Source organism: Osmerus mordax, chromosome 3 (genome assembly GCF_038355195.1).
Source record: "Osmerus mordax isolate fOsmMor3 chromosome 3, fOsmMor3.pri, whole genome shotgun sequence".
NCBI lineage: Eukaryota > Metazoa > Chordata > Actinopteri > Osmeriformes > Osmeridae > Osmerus > Osmerus mordax.
The window spans coordinates 23,638,298-23,656,507 of NC_090052.1; the positions used below are offsets into that span (position 1 = coordinate 23,638,298).

General features: G+C 45.4%; 2 protein-coding genes across 2 annotated transcripts; one reads left to right on the top strand and one right to left on the bottom strand.

Annotated features, from left to right (window-relative positions):
- The first annotated feature begins 26 nt into the window (after positions 1–26).
- Positions 27–13,178, top strand: pold1 (polymerase (DNA directed), delta 1, catalytic subunit). Its single transcript, XM_067230852.1, has 27 exons — positions 27–88; positions 842–1,032; positions 1,144–1,257; positions 2,029–2,169; positions 2,602–2,727; positions 2,875–3,043; positions 3,210–3,324; positions 3,738–3,867; positions 4,135–4,301; positions 4,521–4,625; positions 4,716–4,856; positions 5,216–5,326; positions 6,186–6,377; positions 6,466–6,554; positions 6,647–6,763; positions 7,115–7,228; positions 7,656–7,803; positions 7,879–7,974; positions 8,087–8,224; positions 8,646–8,821; positions 9,366–9,518; positions 9,769–9,871; positions 9,976–10,108; positions 11,074–11,187; positions 11,308–11,360; positions 11,666–11,763; positions 12,780–13,178. The coding sequence occupies exons 2-27, from the start codon at positions 846–848 to the stop codon at positions 12,865–12,867; spliced, it is 3,318 nt and encodes a 1,105-aa protein (XP_067086953.1). The 5' UTR covers positions 27–88; positions 842–845; the 3' UTR covers positions 12,868–13,178.
- A 237-nt stretch (positions 13,179–13,415) lies between these two features.
- Positions 13,416–16,246, bottom strand: zgc:55558 (GTPase KRas). The gene is made up of 5 exons (XM_067230853.1): positions 15,959–16,246; positions 15,534–15,646; positions 15,086–15,264; positions 14,824–14,983; positions 13,416–14,616 (listed from the first exon to the last, which is right to left on the bottom strand). The coding sequence occupies exons 2-5, from the start codon at positions 15,642–15,644 to the stop codon at positions 14,503–14,505; spliced, it is 564 nt and encodes a 187-aa protein (XP_067086954.1). The 5' UTR covers positions 15,645–15,646; positions 15,959–16,246; the 3' UTR covers positions 13,416–14,502.
- Positions 16,247–18,210: the final 1,964 nt, after the last annotated feature.

Sequence of the window (18,210 nt, forward strand, 5' to 3'; positions counted from 1 at the left end):
CCGCGGCGAAATTTCACGAAATTAGAAGCGAGTGGCGGGAGTTATTTTCAAGCTGGGGAATAACTTGAAGTTCTAAAAGTAAACGACGGTAGCTACATCATTTGTATAGTAATTTAACTCACAGAAAAGTGATTGCTAAATGATCTGCCAATCCATCTAGCCAGTTCTGACAAGTTTATTTAGCCAAGTCGTAACATTAAGCCAGCTTGCGTTTGCTTGATTGTTTTGGTTAAGGTGACTATAGCTAGCTACGAGCTGGATACTCAACATAGCTTGTGTTAACGTAGCTAGCACTAGCTAACCTGAACGATTGTTAATAGGTATTTTGGTTAAAGTTAGCTAACATTGCTAGCAAAGATGAACTATATAGCTGACACGATTGTTCGCACGGATTCAAATTAAACGCAAAGCAGTCATTTTATAGTCGGATACATGTGGACATATTTGCTAACTTGCACAGGAAACTACTTAACTAGCTAGCTAACGAAAATAGAAATCATTGTTTAAGAATCGTCGATAACTAGCTATAAGCAACATTGCCTAATATGTAGCTAAATAACTACAATGTTGTCTTTAAGGTGATCAAGAAGTCTAACCCACTTTCATAATCATGAGTGAGGGGGTATTATCTCATGTGAAATTTAGGCTTGAATCGGAGGTACGTAATAGCCGGCATAGGTCCCATTATTTTCTAGTCAATAGACGGCAAGATGGCAGAAAGGAAATAACAGACGCTCCAAAATCTTTTGTTTGACATTAAGTTTCCCGCTGTTCCCCATGTATTACACCAAAATGCTTCCATCCCATTTCCCCCTGAAATGCATTTCTGGTTTGTCTGCAGACACATGGAAGGTAAAAGACGGAATGGTGGCACCTTGATGGGCGGAGCGTCCCAAGCTAAGCGGGGTAAACAGACCGGGGATTGGGACGATGGCCCGTCCGGGTTTGAGGAAGAACTGGCTCATTTCGAAGAAGCCGAGATGGAAGCAGAGGAGAGGGAGGGGCAGGCAGGCCACGATGTCATCCCCGTAGGTGAGGCAACTAAACGGCAACGCCTGGTGCGACTTTGGCCTCTTTTGTCTTTGTTTTGAATTTAAAGGTATTTACCAAAATATTGTCTTTCATATCTTCGACTTTTTATAGGTGATCTGTTCTCTGCGGACCTCAACCCTCGCTGGCGCCGACCTAATGCCGCTAGTTTGGACCCCAACTTTGAAAAACTAATCTTCCAGCAGATTGACCTAGACTACTACTTAGGTATGGATCATATTCATTTAGGAAACTTACTACAAAACTTTGTTATCAACTATATATTACTATTGAATTATTGAAGTAATGAATGAACAGTGTGTCAAGTCAATTTTATTGATCCCACGATTTGTTTGTAGACAGGTATTAAAACACATTCAATCCATCATAAAATACTACATACAACAGCATACCTGACACCACACAAGACAACACACAATACAGCACAAGGATCACTTAATATTGAAAACCCAGAATAAGTTCCGTCCATAAATACTTCATGCCATTCATTTATGCACATTTAGCCTCCCAATAGCAAAACAAACAAAAGAGTCCCCAAATCGTTTTGTTCTGTGGGTGGGAGCTCTATACCTTCTTCCTGAAGGCAAGAGCTCAAACTCCCCCTTCAGGGGATGGTCAGTACAAGCCAATATGGACTGGGTCTTCCTTGCGACCTGCCGAACATAAAGCTCAGAGAGCTGGACTTGGTTTACCCCAATGATTTTACTGGCCACTCTGACAAGCCGATCAAGCCTGTTCTTATTAGCCAGATTCAGATTCCCAAACCATACCACCACACAAAATGTCAGCACTGACTCAATAAAAGTTCTATAAAACAGCGTCATCATTTTGGTGCACACCTTAAAAGATATGTGGGGCGAATGATCGGAGGATGATTCATTTAAGTTTGAACTGAAAATGGCTTGAATTTGAGTAATTGCTGAGAGACTTGACTGTACTGGGCAGTTGTGTTAGTGGTTTTTGTGTTCTCTGCCTCAGGCCCTGCCGTGGCTGGCATGCCGGGCCAGGTAAACAGCACTGTCCCCATCATACGCATGTTTGGAGTGACGGACCAGGGACACAGTGTGTGCTGTCATATCCATGGCTTTGCCCCCTACTTCTACACACCTGCACCCCCTGGTGAGAAACATGGCTCCCTGTACCTCTGGTTTTATGGCCAATGTCACAACAGCAAAAAACTCAGACATGTCTTCACAGTCAGAACTTACGAATCTCCAACTTGCCAACAAACTGTCTTGGAGCTTCAGTGGATCAAATGGAGAGAGATACAAAACTGCTGCCATTTCTAAAATCAAACAAATCACATCTCTAGTATGAACAAATTCAGCTGTTGCATATGAGTATAAATCACTAATAGTATGTTGGTTCTATTAAACGGCCACTGTGATTCTGTGAAACTGATGCTGGTCTTGTTTTTGATCGGTTGTGACTGACTCACAAGCCAAACAACATTGCTTCATTCATTCTGTTTATAGGTCTGCAATGCAAAGCCTTCAAAATTCACTCTGACAAATGATCAATCCATTTGTCCATGTATCACTCCTTTTTTAGGGTTTACTAACATACACTTAGGTGAATTCAAAAGGGAACTCAACTCAGCTGTGCTGAAAGACATGCGCTCCAACAAGGACAACATATCTGTCACAGTGCTGGCAGTTGACATCACAAGCAAAGAAAGTGAGTTGAAGGAAGTTTCTGTAAATCTTTGTGTTTGCTGCATGTGTTTGCTGCATGTGTGTATTATTTTTGAAGCAGACATTGATATGTCTGATCATAATGATGATCAGTCTTCCTGATGAAGTTTCCACCATCCTACTCTTCCAGGCATGTATAGTTACCATGGAAACAAGCCTGGGGACTTCCTGCGCATCACCATGGCGATGCCCCGCCTGATTGCCCCAGCAAAGAGACTCCTGGAGCAGGGGTTTAAGTTTGGCCCTTTTTCCACCCAGAGCTACCCTTCCTACGAGGCCAACATTGACTTTGAGATCAGGTGTGTGTGCTGAGATTTAATGTGTGTAGTATATGTGAAAAGGTGGGTTTGGGATGGACAAAACTGTAACAGTCTACATGAACTTACAGGATCATTAAGGCTTGAATGCTTCTGAAACCCTTCCTGCCCCTCTCATAACCACTGACTGTAACTTTCATTCCACCAGGTTTATGGTGGACTGTGATGTAGTAGGCTGCTGCTGGATCGAGCTCCCTGCTGGAAAATACCGCCTGAGAGAAGAGAGGAAGGAGGGGGAGACAGACTCTGCCTACCCAGGCAAGGTGAGACAGGAAGGGGGGGGAGACAGACTGCCTACCCAGGCAAGGTGAAACAGGAAGGGGGGGGGGGAGACAGACTGCCTACCCAGGCAAGGTGAGACAGGAAGGAGGGGGAGACAGACTCTGCCTACCCAGGCAAGGTGAGACAGGAAGGGGGGGGGGGAGACAGACTGCCTACCCAGGCAAGGTGAGACAGGAAGGAGGGGGAGACAGACTCTGCCTACCCAGGCAAGGTGAGACAGGAAGGAGGGGGAGACAGACTGCCTACCCAGGCAAGGTGAGACAGGAAGGAGGGAGAGACACCCACCTGTATCACCAAGCACAACTGGGTTTTGAGAAAAAAGAAAAAAACTGAATACCAGACTTGATCTCATTCTGTTTTCATTCTGTGTGTGTGTCCCTGCTGTGTGTCCAAGGTGTCTCTGAGTCAGTACGAGGTGGATGTGGGCTGGTCAGACCTGGTCGCCCACCCTGCTGAGGGGGACTGGCAGAGCATTGCTCCACTCAGGGTTCTCAGTTTTGACATTGAGTGTGCTGGAAGGAAAGGTACAGACTGTTTGTTTCTTCTGACTTCATGGCCCAGATCAGCTGTGCATTTGTAAAAACTATTTTCTTTTTAGACATTGTCAGGCATGATGTTTTCGGTACCCACTTACCAGTCAGTTTAGTTAGTTTTAGTTTCCGTGTTACACACATTTAGTTTGTCGTACGAACAGTCTTTCTGTGACATGCTGGTGTGTTGAGTGTACAGCTCTATAGTTTGACTGTATGTCAATGTGTGTGTATTGACTTAGTTGTGTTGTATGGTCCCAGGCATTTTCCCCGAGGCAGACAAGGACCCTGTCATCCAGATCGCCTCCATGGTGCAGCGGCAGGGAGAGCTGGAGCCCTTCATCCGCACAGTGTTCACCCTGCAGGCCTGCGCCAGCATCGTAGGCTCCCAGATCCTGTGTTTCACACAGGAGAAGCAGTTACTTCAGGTACCACACACACACACACACACACACACACACACACACACACACACACAGGAGAAGCAGTTACTTCAGGTACCAACACACACATTCACACTCGTATGCACTTTCAGACCTTGGTCTGGCTGTTTCAGATCTTGGGACTAAATGTAAAACACATGTTGTGGATGCTGATTTTCAGAGCTGGGCAGAGTTTGACCACATGTTGTGGATGCTGATTTTCAGAGCTGGGCAGAGTTTGTGAGGACAGTCGACCCAGACATCATCACTGGCTACAACATCCAGAACTTTGACTTTCCCTACCTGCTCAACAGAGCAGCAGCTCTGAAGGTGTGGAGAGTTTTACCTCATTCTGGATACTGAAACCTTTAACTCTGGGTGTCATATTTTCCTTTCCGACTGCAATATTTGTGTCCACAGGTCCATTTGTTTCCATACTTGGGCCGAGTTCGAGGCATTAAGTCGGTCCTGAAGGAGTCGAGCTTCCAGAGCAAACAGATGGGCCGCAGGGAGAACAAGACCATGAACATGGAGGGCAGGGTGCAGTTTGACCTGCTGCAGGTGAGCACACACTGACCCTGCACATCCAGGCATGTTGCCCATTCACTGCATAGTCATGTTTCATGAAGCTATTACGGATAGACATATAAAACATTTCACTGTTTACATTAGATTTTTTCCCAATAATTATTCAATTATGTTATATTGATGCTTTGTCATTTCTGGCCAGCTCAGTCCAAACAATGTCATGAACAGTGTAATGTTTCCATAGGGTTTGATCAGCACTTCCATCCAAACATATGATTGCTAATATCTAGTCAAATAATAAATCCATTTAAATATTTAATGTTTAACAAAATGATGTTTACGCCCATCCCTAGAGCTATATTAAATGAAGTCTGTCTCCCTGTCTAACCCAGGTGCTACTGAGAGACTACAAGCTGCGCTCGTACACACTGAACTCTGTCAGCTTCCACTTCCTGCAGGAGCAGAAGGAGGATGTGCAGCATTCTATCATCACTGACCTGCAGGTGAGAGGATTCTATCATCACTGACCTGCAGGTCAGAGGATTCTATCATCACTGACCTGCAGGTGAGAGCATTCTATCAACACTGACCTGCAGGTGAGAGGATTCTATCATCACTGACCTGTAGGTGAGAGCATTCTATCATCACTGACCTGCAGGTCAGAGGATTCTATCATCACTGACCTGTAGGTGAGAGGATTCTATCATCACTGACCTGCAGGTCAGAGGATTCTATCATCACTGACCTGTAGGTGAGAGGATTCTATCATCACTGACCTGCAGGTCAGAGGATTCTATCATCACTGACCTGCAGGTCAGAGGATTCTATCATCACTGACCTGCAGGTGAGAGGATTCTATCATCACTGACCTGTAGGTGAGAGGATTCTATCATCACTGACCTGCAGGTCAGAGGATTCTATCATCACTGACCTGTAGGTCAGAGGATTCTATCATCACTGACCTGCAGGTCAGAGGATTCTATCATCACTGACCTGCAGGTGAGAGGATTCTATCATCACTGACCTGCAGGTCAGAGGATTCTATCATCACTGACCTGCAGGTCAGAGGATTCTATCATCACTGACCTGCAGGTGAGAGGATTCTATCATCACTGACCTGCAGGTCAGAGGATTCCACAACAGGGAGGAAGGGGAAAGGCACAAACTGCATGGATTGTACAAAGGCAACAAACGTGTGTGATAACCATATGATAACCCTGGTGTGTGATAACCATATGATAACCCTGGTGTGTGATAACCATATGATAACCCTGGTGTGTGATAACCATATAACCCTGGTGTGTGATAACCATATGATAACCCTGGTGTGTGATAACCATGTTATCTGGTTGTTGTGTTCAGAATGGTAATGAGCAGACACGGAGGCGCCTGGCGGTATACTGTCTGAAGGATGCCTACCTGCCCCTGCGGCTGCTGCAGAAGCTCATGTGTGTCATCAACTACATGGAGATGGCCCGGGTCACAGGTGTGCCCCTCACCTACCTGCTCTCCAGGGGCCAGCAGATCAAAGTGGTGTCTCAGCTCCTGCGGCAGGTCAACACACTTACATGGACCTACATGTAGAATGTACAGACCTTTTAGAGTATTGAGTTGTTTGTAACACTGTGTTTGTGTGCATTAGGCCATGAGACAGGGCCTGGTCATGCCTGTGGTGAAGACGGAGGGAGGGGAGGACTACACTGGAGCCACTGTCATCGAGCCAGAGAAAGGGTTTGTACTCGTGCCTGTTTGAATGATGGAGTCAAGTTCATCTCTCTGTTTGCATCTCCTTCTAACTGTATGACGTCCTTTGGTTTTCTAAGGTACTACAGTGTTCCCATTGCTACTCTGGACTTCTCATCCTTGTACCCGTCAATCATGATGGCCCATAACCTGTGCTACACAACCTTGCTTCAGAAGGGCACTGCAGAGAAACTGGGGTGAGATGCTTGTGGTCTCACTAGGTGAAGGAACGTTCTCCATGGAGAGCAACATGTTTAGAATACTTTTCATATTTGAGCAACCTGTCACAGGAACTTCTTCTTATCACAGTGACCTTCTAGAAAGGTCCTGACCCCAAGCACAGCATTTCAGGTTATTGTTATGGGTTAGGGTTAGGGTTAACCCTTTATTGTTATGGGAATGTAGAAAGTGTCAAGCAACCAAATCAAATCATATGTAATAAAGTGGTTGCTTGACACAATCATATTTAATCAATTCAATAACAAAATCTCTAAAAACCAAAAAGTTAGCTTTTTCGTTCCATAAGGTGATGGTGTTTCCTTTCTCAGTCTTTCAGCAGAGGACTTCATCAAGACTCCCACAGGTGACCTGTTCGTCAAGAGCTCTGTGAGGAAGGGACTTCTGCCTGAAATCCTGGAGAACCTGCTATCTGCCAGGAAGAGGTTGGGACAGCGAACATTCCCCTGCTGGTTGGGCTGCTCATGTTAGGGATGTTGCTGTTGGTTATGTTAAGGTCATTAGGGTTAGTTGCTTGAGGTGAGATTTGGGATAAAAAGCTCCCAGTTTAGCCAGAGATCAGTCTGGTGAACTCAGGACCAGTGGACAAAAACTTTTCCAAAAAAGATAACATACATCTTAAGCACAAATAAAACATTTGGAAGTAAAAAAAAATGCTTTAAGAAATAATCAAATGAAAACACTAAACAAAAATGTTCACAGCATTGCATTTTCATACTGCTGCACAAATGGAAAAAAAAGACAATATTCATGTAAAAAGTATTGTAATCCCAAGACCTTTGCACAGTACTGTACATTTAAATAATCTTTAAAATGTCCTGTACCTTAATTTGTCCCCATGTTTTTGCGCAGAGCCAAGGCTGAGCTGAAGAAAGAGACAGATCCTTTTAAGCAGCAGGTGTTGGACGGACGCCAGCTGGCTCTCAAGATCAGCGCCAACTCTGTGTACGGCTTCACTGGGGCTCAGGTGGGCAAGCTGCCCTGCCTGGAGATCTCTCAGGTAAGCCCAGCCCAGCTACACATCCACGCACCCGCCGCCAGCTTGGACATCTGACTAAATGTCTTTCTCCTTTAGAGCGTCACCGGTTTTGGCAGGCAGATGATTGAGAAAACCAAACAGCTGGTGGAGTCTAAGTACACCATCTCCAATGGTTACCAGGCTGATGCCAAGGTGAGGGGTGTTGCGTCCCATTGTTAGACCATCTAACAATGCGTCTCTATTGTAAAATGTCTCTGTGTGTTTTAAATAGTTGTTAATGAGTTGTTGTTTGTGCTTGTGTGAGGTGATCTACGGGGACACAGACTCTGTGATGGTGAAGCTGGGGGTGCCGACCGTGCGAGACGCCATGGAGCTTGGCAGGGAGGCAGCACACTGGGTCTCCTCCCACTTCACTCCTCCCATCAAGCTGGAGTTTGAAAAGGTTCCCTACTTCAGCTCCTCATTTGATCCTTAAAGCTTTCAAGTGCTCTCTGTGGACGGATGCTGGCATGGCCAGACGTGACAGTCTGAGAGGCCATCTCTTTATTAACTACCTGTAGACAGTGAGAGGCCATCTCTTTATTAACTACCTGTAGACAGTGAGAGGCCATCTCTGTAGATTTGAGAAAAGTGATCATTGTTCGCCCTATTCCTGCTATTGGAGCTGTTTACACAAGGATGATGAAACGAGGAGATCAAGGTATCATGCTGGGATGTGTGAAAGAGAATCGGTCTTGGCCTCTAGACTTTACACTCATTCCATTCCTACATGGAAACGCTGGTACTCTTAACCTGCTGTGTTTCCTATGAATGGCTTCCTTCAGTAGAAGGACTTGTTGAACCCATCCTTCCAAACTCCTCAGGTTTACTACCCATATCTGCTGATCAACAAGAAACGCTACGCTGGCCTCTACTTCTCCTCCAGCTGTGACACGCACGACAAGATGGACTGCAAGGGCATTGAGACAGTGCGTCGAGACAACTGTCCTCTAGTGGCAAACCTCATCAACACATGCCTGCAGAACATCCTCATAGACAGGTACGTCCTCATAGACAGGTACGTCCTCATAGACGGGTACGTCCTCATAGACGGGTACGTCCTCATAGACGGGTACGTCCTCATAGACGGGTACGTCCTCATAGACGGGTGCATCCTCAGACAGGTGCATCCTCAGACAGGTGCATCCTCAGACAGGTGCATCCTCAGACAGGTGCATCCTCAGACAGGTGCATCCTCAGACAGGTGCATCCTCAGACAGGTGCATCCTCAGACAGGTGCATCCTCAGACAGGTGCATCCTCAGACAGGTGCTGTCTGTTAAGCTAACAGCAGGAGGGCTGAGACGGCAGGATACAGATCAGTCCTGGTGGCCTGCTGCTCTCCGTCTCCGCCCTGCTAGATGGACGAGGTCTGGTGATGAAGGGTGGACGAGGTCTGGTGATGAAGGGTGGACGAGGTCTGGTGATGAAGGGTGGACGAGGTCTGGTGATGAAGGGTGGACGAGGTCTGGTGATGAAGGGTGGACGGGGGGTTTTCAGTCAGTACCTGTTGTTTGATAGTCTCTCCCTGCTTTGTCTACCCAGGGACCCCCAGGGTGCTGTTGCCCACGCCAAAGAGATCATCTCAGACCTGCTGTGTAACCGCATCGACATCAGCCAGCTGGTCATCACCAAGGAGCTGACACGCACGGCCCAGGAATACACTGCCAAGCAGGCTCATGTGGAGCTGGCTGAGAGGTAGGGGCAGGAGAGGGGAGGAGAGGGACAACATCAGGGAGAGCAGAGAAGGTATGGAGGGAGGGTGGGAAAGACTGAGGATGTGAAGAGGATAGATGAGTATGGTAGGGAGAGGGGGTGAGACATACATAGTCTTTACTGCCTTGTTGAGCCCAGCACATGTCTTGCTAGTGTAAAATATATACAACATATTATGTTGTTTCTGTATAGTTTTGCTAAGGAGCCTTCTCAACTCTTTGTGCTTGTGCAGAATGAGGAAGAGAGACGCTGGCAGCGCCCCCAACCTAGGAGACAGAGTTCCCTACGTCATCATCAAAGCTGCCAAAGGAGTGGCGGCCTACATGAAGTCTGAGGTGAGGAGAAGCTGTCATGAGGTCCTACCTGCCCCACACACACTCAGCCGTGTGTGTGTGTGTTGCCTTCTCTCAGCCGTGTGTGTGTGTGTGTGTGTTGGCAGGACCCCATCTATGTGCTGGAGAACAACATTCCTATCGACTCCCAGTACTATCTGGAGCAACAGCTGTCCAAGCCGCTGCTCCGCATCTTTGAGCCGATCCTGGGAGAGAGCAAGGCTGAGAGCGTCCTGCTCAGTGAGTACTCACATCACGTCTGAACACGCAATTACATCATAGCTCTGAAAGTTCCAAATCAATGAAAGGAATTATGAGTTCAAGACAAGTTCAATGTATTTATTACACAAATGTGTGATGCAGGTGTCTGGTACACTCAAGTTGAGTATCACAGAAGACTGAACAATGAATACAGGAAAAGAGAGTATATGGTATCACAATATGGGAGGATACAATATGATTAACATTGCCTTCGCAGGCACTGAAAAAGGACACAGAATGCCAGATAGCTTTTGTTTAGGTCTTTGGATAGAAATGGCCTTGACGTTCCTTCTATTTTCCTCATTCAAAGTTGCATGGCATTATACACTTTGGTAATATTGTGACCTCTGATCTACCGTAGTGTTACAGGTATTTCCTAGTCGCTTCTTACAAAGACCCAACTTAGGGCTATACAGGCATAATAAAACAGTATAATGACAATTTAGCAATCATACAAGAAACATAATTAATAGTTTGGCATATTTCTGTCCTGGACATAACCAAGGGTTATGTGCTCATGAGCTTAATATTGCAAAGTATAGATCAAACATTGTTTATTGTATTCAGAACTTTTCAAACAGTATAGAAGTAATAAAGTAATCATTATCTTTAATTGTTGTTAACTCATCAATGGTCAGACCACTTCACATCTCATCTGGAGTCTTCATTTCATATTGGCCCTAATTTGATAGAATCAGTCAGTCTGCAATATGTTTTCATTATTGGTGTTCTTATAAAAATATATATATATTTAGACCTCATAGCCGAATTGTGATCATTTTTGCACAATTGTGTTCCAAAATCACTTGTGTAATCACAATGTTTTTTGGCCCCCAAAACGTGAAACGGCTGATGCTGGGTTTTGGCCTTTGCTCATGGTACAGGTGAGTCATGTTGCCTTGATCCTGAGACACTGCTGTGTTCTTCTCACCTGATGTTTCCAGAGGGAGACCACACCCGCTGCAAGACTGTGCTGACCTCTAGGGTGGGCGGGCTCATGGCGTTCGCTCAGAAGCGGAGCACCTGTATTGGCTGCAGAGCCGTGCTCAAGACGGACGGTAGGCTCTGATGCTTCTCTGGGCAGCAACTGTTGAACCTTCAAAACATATTGGGTCTTAACCTCCATTGGCATGTCTATGTTCCTGAAGTTGTCAGGTTTGTCTAATTGCTTCCTCCAGTGGCCGTGTGTGACTTCTGTAAGAGGAAGGAGTCAGAGTTGTACCAGAAAGAGGTAATTCACACAAAGTATATACTAGATATCTATCTAATATTGTTTCTTTGATGCTTCATACTTCTCTTATACAGTACCAGTCAAAAGTTTGGACACATCATTCAAGGTTTTTTCTTTATAATTTTTTATTTATTGTGCAGTGTAGAATAATAGTTAAGACATAAAAACGGTACATCTAGGACCTGGCAAAGAAATATTAGGTTATGATGCACAGTGATGTGGACTAACACGTGTAGACAGTGATGTGGACTAACACGTGTAGACAGTGATGTGTGTTGTGGACTAACACGTTTCCATGACACCAGATCTGTCACCTGAGCACCCTGGAGGAGCGCTTCTCTCGTCTGTGGACTCAGTGCCAGCGCTGCCAAGGCTCCCTCCATGAGGATGTGCTCTGCACCAGGTACACACACACACACACACACACACACACACACACACACACTGCCATGATGACCTGCTCTGCACCAGGTACACACACACACACACACACACACAGCCATGATGACCTGCTCTGCACCAGGTACACACACACACACACACACACACTGCCATGATGACCTGCTCTGCACCAGGTACAAACACACACACACACACACTGCCATGATGACCTGCTCTGCACCAGGTACACACACACACACACACACACACTGCCATGATGACCTGCTCTGCACCAGGTACACACACACACACACTGCCATGATGACCTGCTCTGCACCAGGTACACACACACACACTGCCATGATGACCTGCTCTGCACCAGGTACACACACACACACACACTGCCATGATGACCTGCTCTGCACCAGGTACACACACACACACACACTGCCATGATGACCTGCTCTGCACCAGGTACACACACACACCCTCCACGAGGACGTGCTCTGCACCAGGTACACACACACACACACACACACTGCCATGATGACCTGCTCTGCACCAGGTACACACACACACACACACACACTGTTTATCTCCTCACAGCACGCTGATGTGCTTCGTATGAGATGTCGTCCTGGCGCTTACACTAACCCCACACACACACACCTATACAGGCATGCTCCATGTGAACACACACACACCTATACAGGCATGCTCCATGTGAACACACACACACCTATACAGGCATGCTCCATGTGAACACACACACACCTATACAGGCATGCTCCATGTGAACACACACACACACCTATACAGGCATGCTCCATGTGAACACACACACACACACCTATACAGGCATGCTCCATGTGAACACACACACCTATACAGGCATGCTCCATGTGAACACACACACACCTATACAGGCATGCTCCATGTGAACACAGTGGAACACACACACCTATACACACACATTAACAACCACTGTCACTAAACACATGTATATGGAGCCACTAACACTTGCTCCTCCCCCTGCAGTCGAGACTGTCCCATCTTCTACATGAGGAAGAAGGTGCAGAAAGACCTTGATGACCAGGAGAAGCTGGTTTCTCGGTTTGGTTGGTGAAACATGAAGGACGACGGTGCTCCACACTCACCCTGCTAGACTGTCTCCATGAGGCAGTTCTGCACATGTATGAACACGTCTCACATTAGTGTTTGGAAACATAAATGAATAATAAATGGTAACTTTTTGTACAGAACTTGAAATAAGAATGAAGTAAATCAGGGTCTGATCTTTTTTTTAAAGGACGTCGACTCTCCTTCATATACTAGAGGATGAGTGCACCTTGTGACAGTTACAAAGTTCAGCCTGTAAAGCTGCTGCATGCTAGTCCTGTCCTAACCCAGCAGGTACACCTGCTGCATGCTAGTCCTGTCCTAACCCAGCAGGTACAGCTGCTGCATGCTAGTCCTGTCCTAACCCAGCAGGTACACCTGCTGCATGCTAGTCCTGTCCTAACCCAGCAGGTACACCTGCTGCATGCTAGTCCTGTCCTAACCCAGCAGGTACACCTGCTGCATGCTAGTCCTGTCCTAACCCAGCAGGTACAGCTGCTGCATGCTAGTCCTGTCCTAACCCAGCAGGTACACCTGCTGCATGCTAGTCCTGTCCTAACCCAGCAGGTACACCTGCTGCATGCTAGTCCTGTCCTAACCCAGCAGGTACACCTGCTGCATGCTAGTCCTGTCCTAACCCAGCAGGTACACCTGCTGCATGCTAGTCCTGTCCTAACCCAGCAGGTACACCTGCTGCATGCTAGTCCTGTCCTAACCCCAGCAAGTACATCTGCTGCATGCTCTCTCAGCCTGTTGTAGGATACAGCAAAGAAATGAACAGATTTAATCTGAAGTGCTGGTCTCACAGTGATCTTTACTAAAATGTTTCCAAATCCCCAAGGCAGGTTGAGGATACCATGACAAACATGGAGATGCTCACAGCCTTACAACTGACTGGCCATTAAAGACTGGAGGCAGGTGGATCAAATGTCCTGTATAAAGATTCACAGTAACAACTGACAATAGTTAGGGATGGAACATAAATGGTGACACGCTTGTATGAAAATGTTTCAAGAACATAATGAGGTTAAGTATAGATTGTTGCCAAAACCTGATTACCTGGTATTTGCAAGTAAACTAACAATGCATACATGTTAATGAAACCATTGTGTTCTTTAAATGCTATACTGTGTTAGTCTAAGTTGTACCATGTATTTTCTTGGTACACACCTTAATATATGAATATTCCTAGTAATGTAATACTGTTGCCTTATGAAAGAAAACAATACACTACAACTTTTGTTCATTGTACAACTGTCGAAAACCAAATGGAACAAGTAATGACATGGACAGACAGCCAATGATTAACATTGGTAAGTAATGTGACCAATAAACTTTCAGAACAGGAATCTGATGGGGCGTATGTACACCCTTCCTGTCAGACAAGGGCTTGGATCTCTGATGGGATTACAGGAAGTGCAGAGTAAGGGGACAGGCTTGGTCTGTGTTATAGTATAGGGCAGTGAGCGGACAGGCTTGGTCTGTGTTATAGTATAGGGCAGTGAGCGGACAGGCTTGGTCTGTGTTATAGTATAGGGCAGTGAGCGGACAGGCTTGGTCTGTGTTATAGTATAGGGCAGTGAGCGGACAGGCTTGGTCTGTGTTATAGTATAGGGCAGTAAGGGGACAGGCTTGGTCTGTGTTATAGTAAAGTGCAACGTCTCTGAGTACTTTTCTTGCTCTTCTTGTTGCTGCGGTTAGTTTCCTTGTATCGCCTGATTTCCCGCACCAAAGAGTAAAAGGCTTCCTCCACCCCCTGAAAGGAAGACAGCCCACAGTGAGACAGGCATCACACAATGAGACAGGCAGAAACCATGTTTTAAGTAGCACAAGAGGAGCCTAGATTGTAAAGAGAAAATCAATGTGCACTTCTTATTCATAAGCAGACCCTACATTTTCAAGCGTACAGTGTAATCTCCAGGGTCAACACCTGTTCCTGAGTTAGATGAAGCAGCCCTCCTACCTGTCTGGTTTTGGCAGAGGTCTCTACAAAGGGGACCCCTAACCCCCTGGCCAGCTCCTGGGCCTGCCTGCTCTCCACGCTCCGGGAACCCAGGTCGCTCTTGTTTCCCACCAGCACCATGGGAACGCTGTCACTGTCCTTCACACGGTTGATCTGCTCTCTAGGGATTTCCAGGATATTTTTGTGGTAAAAATGTACAGCAGGGCATTAAATATTTTTTAATAGCAGATTAGTAAGGTAGCTACTGTAAGTAGGAATGTACCTGTAGAGGTGAACGTCCTCAAAAGACTTGCTGTTGTTGATGGCGAAGACACACAGGAAGCCCTCCCCTGTCCTCATGTACTGGTCCCTCATGGCGCTGTACTCCTCCTGGCCTGCCGTGTCCAGGATGTCCAGCAGGCATGTCTCCCCATCAATCACCACCTGCTTCCTGTAGGAGTCCTGTATTAGGACAGACATGTCAATCACCACCTGCTTCCTCTAAGTTGCACAGTGTAAAGATTATATATATATAATTAGTTTCCAAACGAAAGCGAATTCATTCAAAAAAAAAATATTATTCAATGGGTTTTTTTACGTGGGGCGTTCATTTCTGCGCTACCATGACTAATTATGAATTCGATACGCAGAAAAATCTTCTGAGCGTATACAGTAAGAAATCACTCATCTTTTTGTGTACACACTATCTACATACAATCACTGTAACTCACCTCAATAGTGGGGTCATATTCATCCACAAAATGGTTTTGGATGAGCTGTATTGTCAAAGCACTCTTTCCCACGCCACCAGCCCCGACTACCACAAGTTTATACTCTGTCATGCCTGAGGGAGAGAGAATATATGGTCCATATGAATAATTATAGACTACATATAACAAGTAAATGACATACTAATACGTTGTTTTGCTCGTTAAGTATCTATAGGAGTATCATAACAAAAAGCATTAGGCTGCGCACTTAGTTGGCAAGATTGCACGCAGCTTATGCTGTGGGTTCACTGAAGAGGCAGGAGCTAATGTGACCCAGATTTGAGCTAACAAAATAGCATAAAAACGACTGTAGATCCCCAGAAATACCACAGCATGTCTCGACCAACATAAAAAAAGATTTTACGAGGTGAAGTAAAATAGCTTACCTCTGTTTGGGTCGTTTGTTGTTCATGTACAGTATTGTTGCTTGGAATAGGATTTTGGAGACAAAATTAATAGCTAGCTGGCAATATAGCCATGGTCTATTTCCTTATAGAAATTACTTCAGAAAAATATTTGAATGGAGAGACAGCACTTGCACTACTGAGAGCATTTGATGTACACCGTTTCCAAATTAGTATGTACTAAAACTCATAAAATAACTGCAAAACTCCCACATTTATTTAAGGAAGAAGTAGGGATATGGCTATAGCTAAATCTTTGGAATCCATTGTGGTTCAAAAAGGCAGGGCTTTCATAGCTAAGAATAAAACACAGTATTTACTAAGCGGCCAATACGGTTCTTGTAAACTTAACAGACGTCTCAGTAAAGCAATCAGAAATGATTTTCAGAGATCCGTCCATTTAATTCCATCCTTTGGTCCAAACTCTCCAATAACAAACTGACTAAACCTCGTTGGGCGTGTCTTAACGCAACCAATGATTCACAGAGGAAGCAGGAAATCCAGAGGCATGGCGAGCGTTTTAGAACGTCTGCATTCCGCCCAAAATATGCAGACCAAGACCTGTCTTTAGACGGGAGGAGAGCGCTTACTAATGCATTTTGTCGATATTTAATTTCGTTAAAGGCTAGTAACATCGCTATATATAGTGCTAATGAGACGTTACCTATCTTTTAAAATATCATGGTAACCATAAAAAAGCAAATGTTATACCCTACTATATTTCCTGTTTTTATCTGTCGTGTCATATGTAAAATCATTACCTAACGTTATTTAATTACATGGCTCTCAAGTATATATTTTTGGGCGTGAGATTACCATAGTCTACCTGTCAACGTTTGGGTATTAAAATCCTGGAGCCGGGGGTGTTTCTGATGGTGGTGGGTGGCGTTTAACTGTATAACTCGAGACAGCTGTCAATTAGCCATGAAACTTACCTCCGTATCCCTGCGCCTCGTCTATTAATAGCGGGACAAGCTATCCCTTTTCTCAGCGTGAGAAATACAAGGTGTTGCGTGAGAAATGGTTGGAATACGTGAGTATTCCAAATACTTGAGAGCCCTGATAATGAATATGAGTAATCCAGAGATGGCATGTTTTAACCACTAGATGGAACTGCAATAAAGAAAAACTTAAAATGAAAATAAAGCAATTGTCTGATGGTACAGACGTGATCTTAAGTGACCTGTCTAAGGATCTGAATTCTGAAGAGCCTAAAAGGTTTTCAGTATTAACTACACACAGCAGGAGGCCAGGTCTGCTCAGGTCTAACCCACCCTAACCCAATCTCTCTCTCTCTCTCTCTCTCTCTCTCTCTCTCTCTCTCTCTCTCTCTCTCTCTCTCTCTCTCTCTGTGCTACAAACACACACACAAGCAGCCACATCCCACCCTAACCCAACACAGCTGACCCAGGAGAACACGGTTCTGTGAGGTGTGCAGGATAGTTACTGACCGTGTTCTGTCAGTAGTCACTGTGTCATGGTCTGTAAGCTGGGGCAGTGGATTTTAATAGGTTAGACAAGCTGGCCAGAAAGGCAGGCTCTGTCCTCAGTGAAGGTGATAGTGGAAAGATGTATGTTGTGCAGACTCGCCATCATGGACGATGTCTCTCCCCTCCCTAACCATAAGTCTAACCCCCCCTAACCCTCCCTAACTCTAACCCTCCCTAACTCTACCCCTCCCTAACTCTACCCCTCCCTACCCTGTGAGGCCGTGGTCAGGCACGTGAGCACCTTGAAACACAAACCTCCCTGGGCTATACAAATATTTAATGAAAATAAGTGTGAAAAATATTGAAACCGTAAAAACAAAAAAGTTCAAATATGGAAATTTGATCATGTTGTTGGTCTTGATTTCTAGGTCAGCATCACCGCCCTAACCCTAAGCCTAACCCTGAGTAATAGTGCATAAAACACAAGCACACACACACTAAGAAGTCGATAATACAATCATGCAGACTAGGGTCTCCCACCAGAAGTGCCTCCTCCTCCTATGACCTCTCCCTGTGTTTACTCCTCCTGCATTTGTGACGTTTCACTCTCTCCCACTGAGTGCATCTGCTCTCCTCTCTAATCTTTGCCTAAAATCACTGTTAATCCCGCATCCATCTGTCATGGCGGAGAGAGGATGGTAGAGAGAGAGACAAAGTGAGAGAGTTGAATTCCATATATGAAAGTGTAATACATAAAAATCTATTGATTATTCTTTCTGCCATTGGTCGTGTGATGGCTACTCT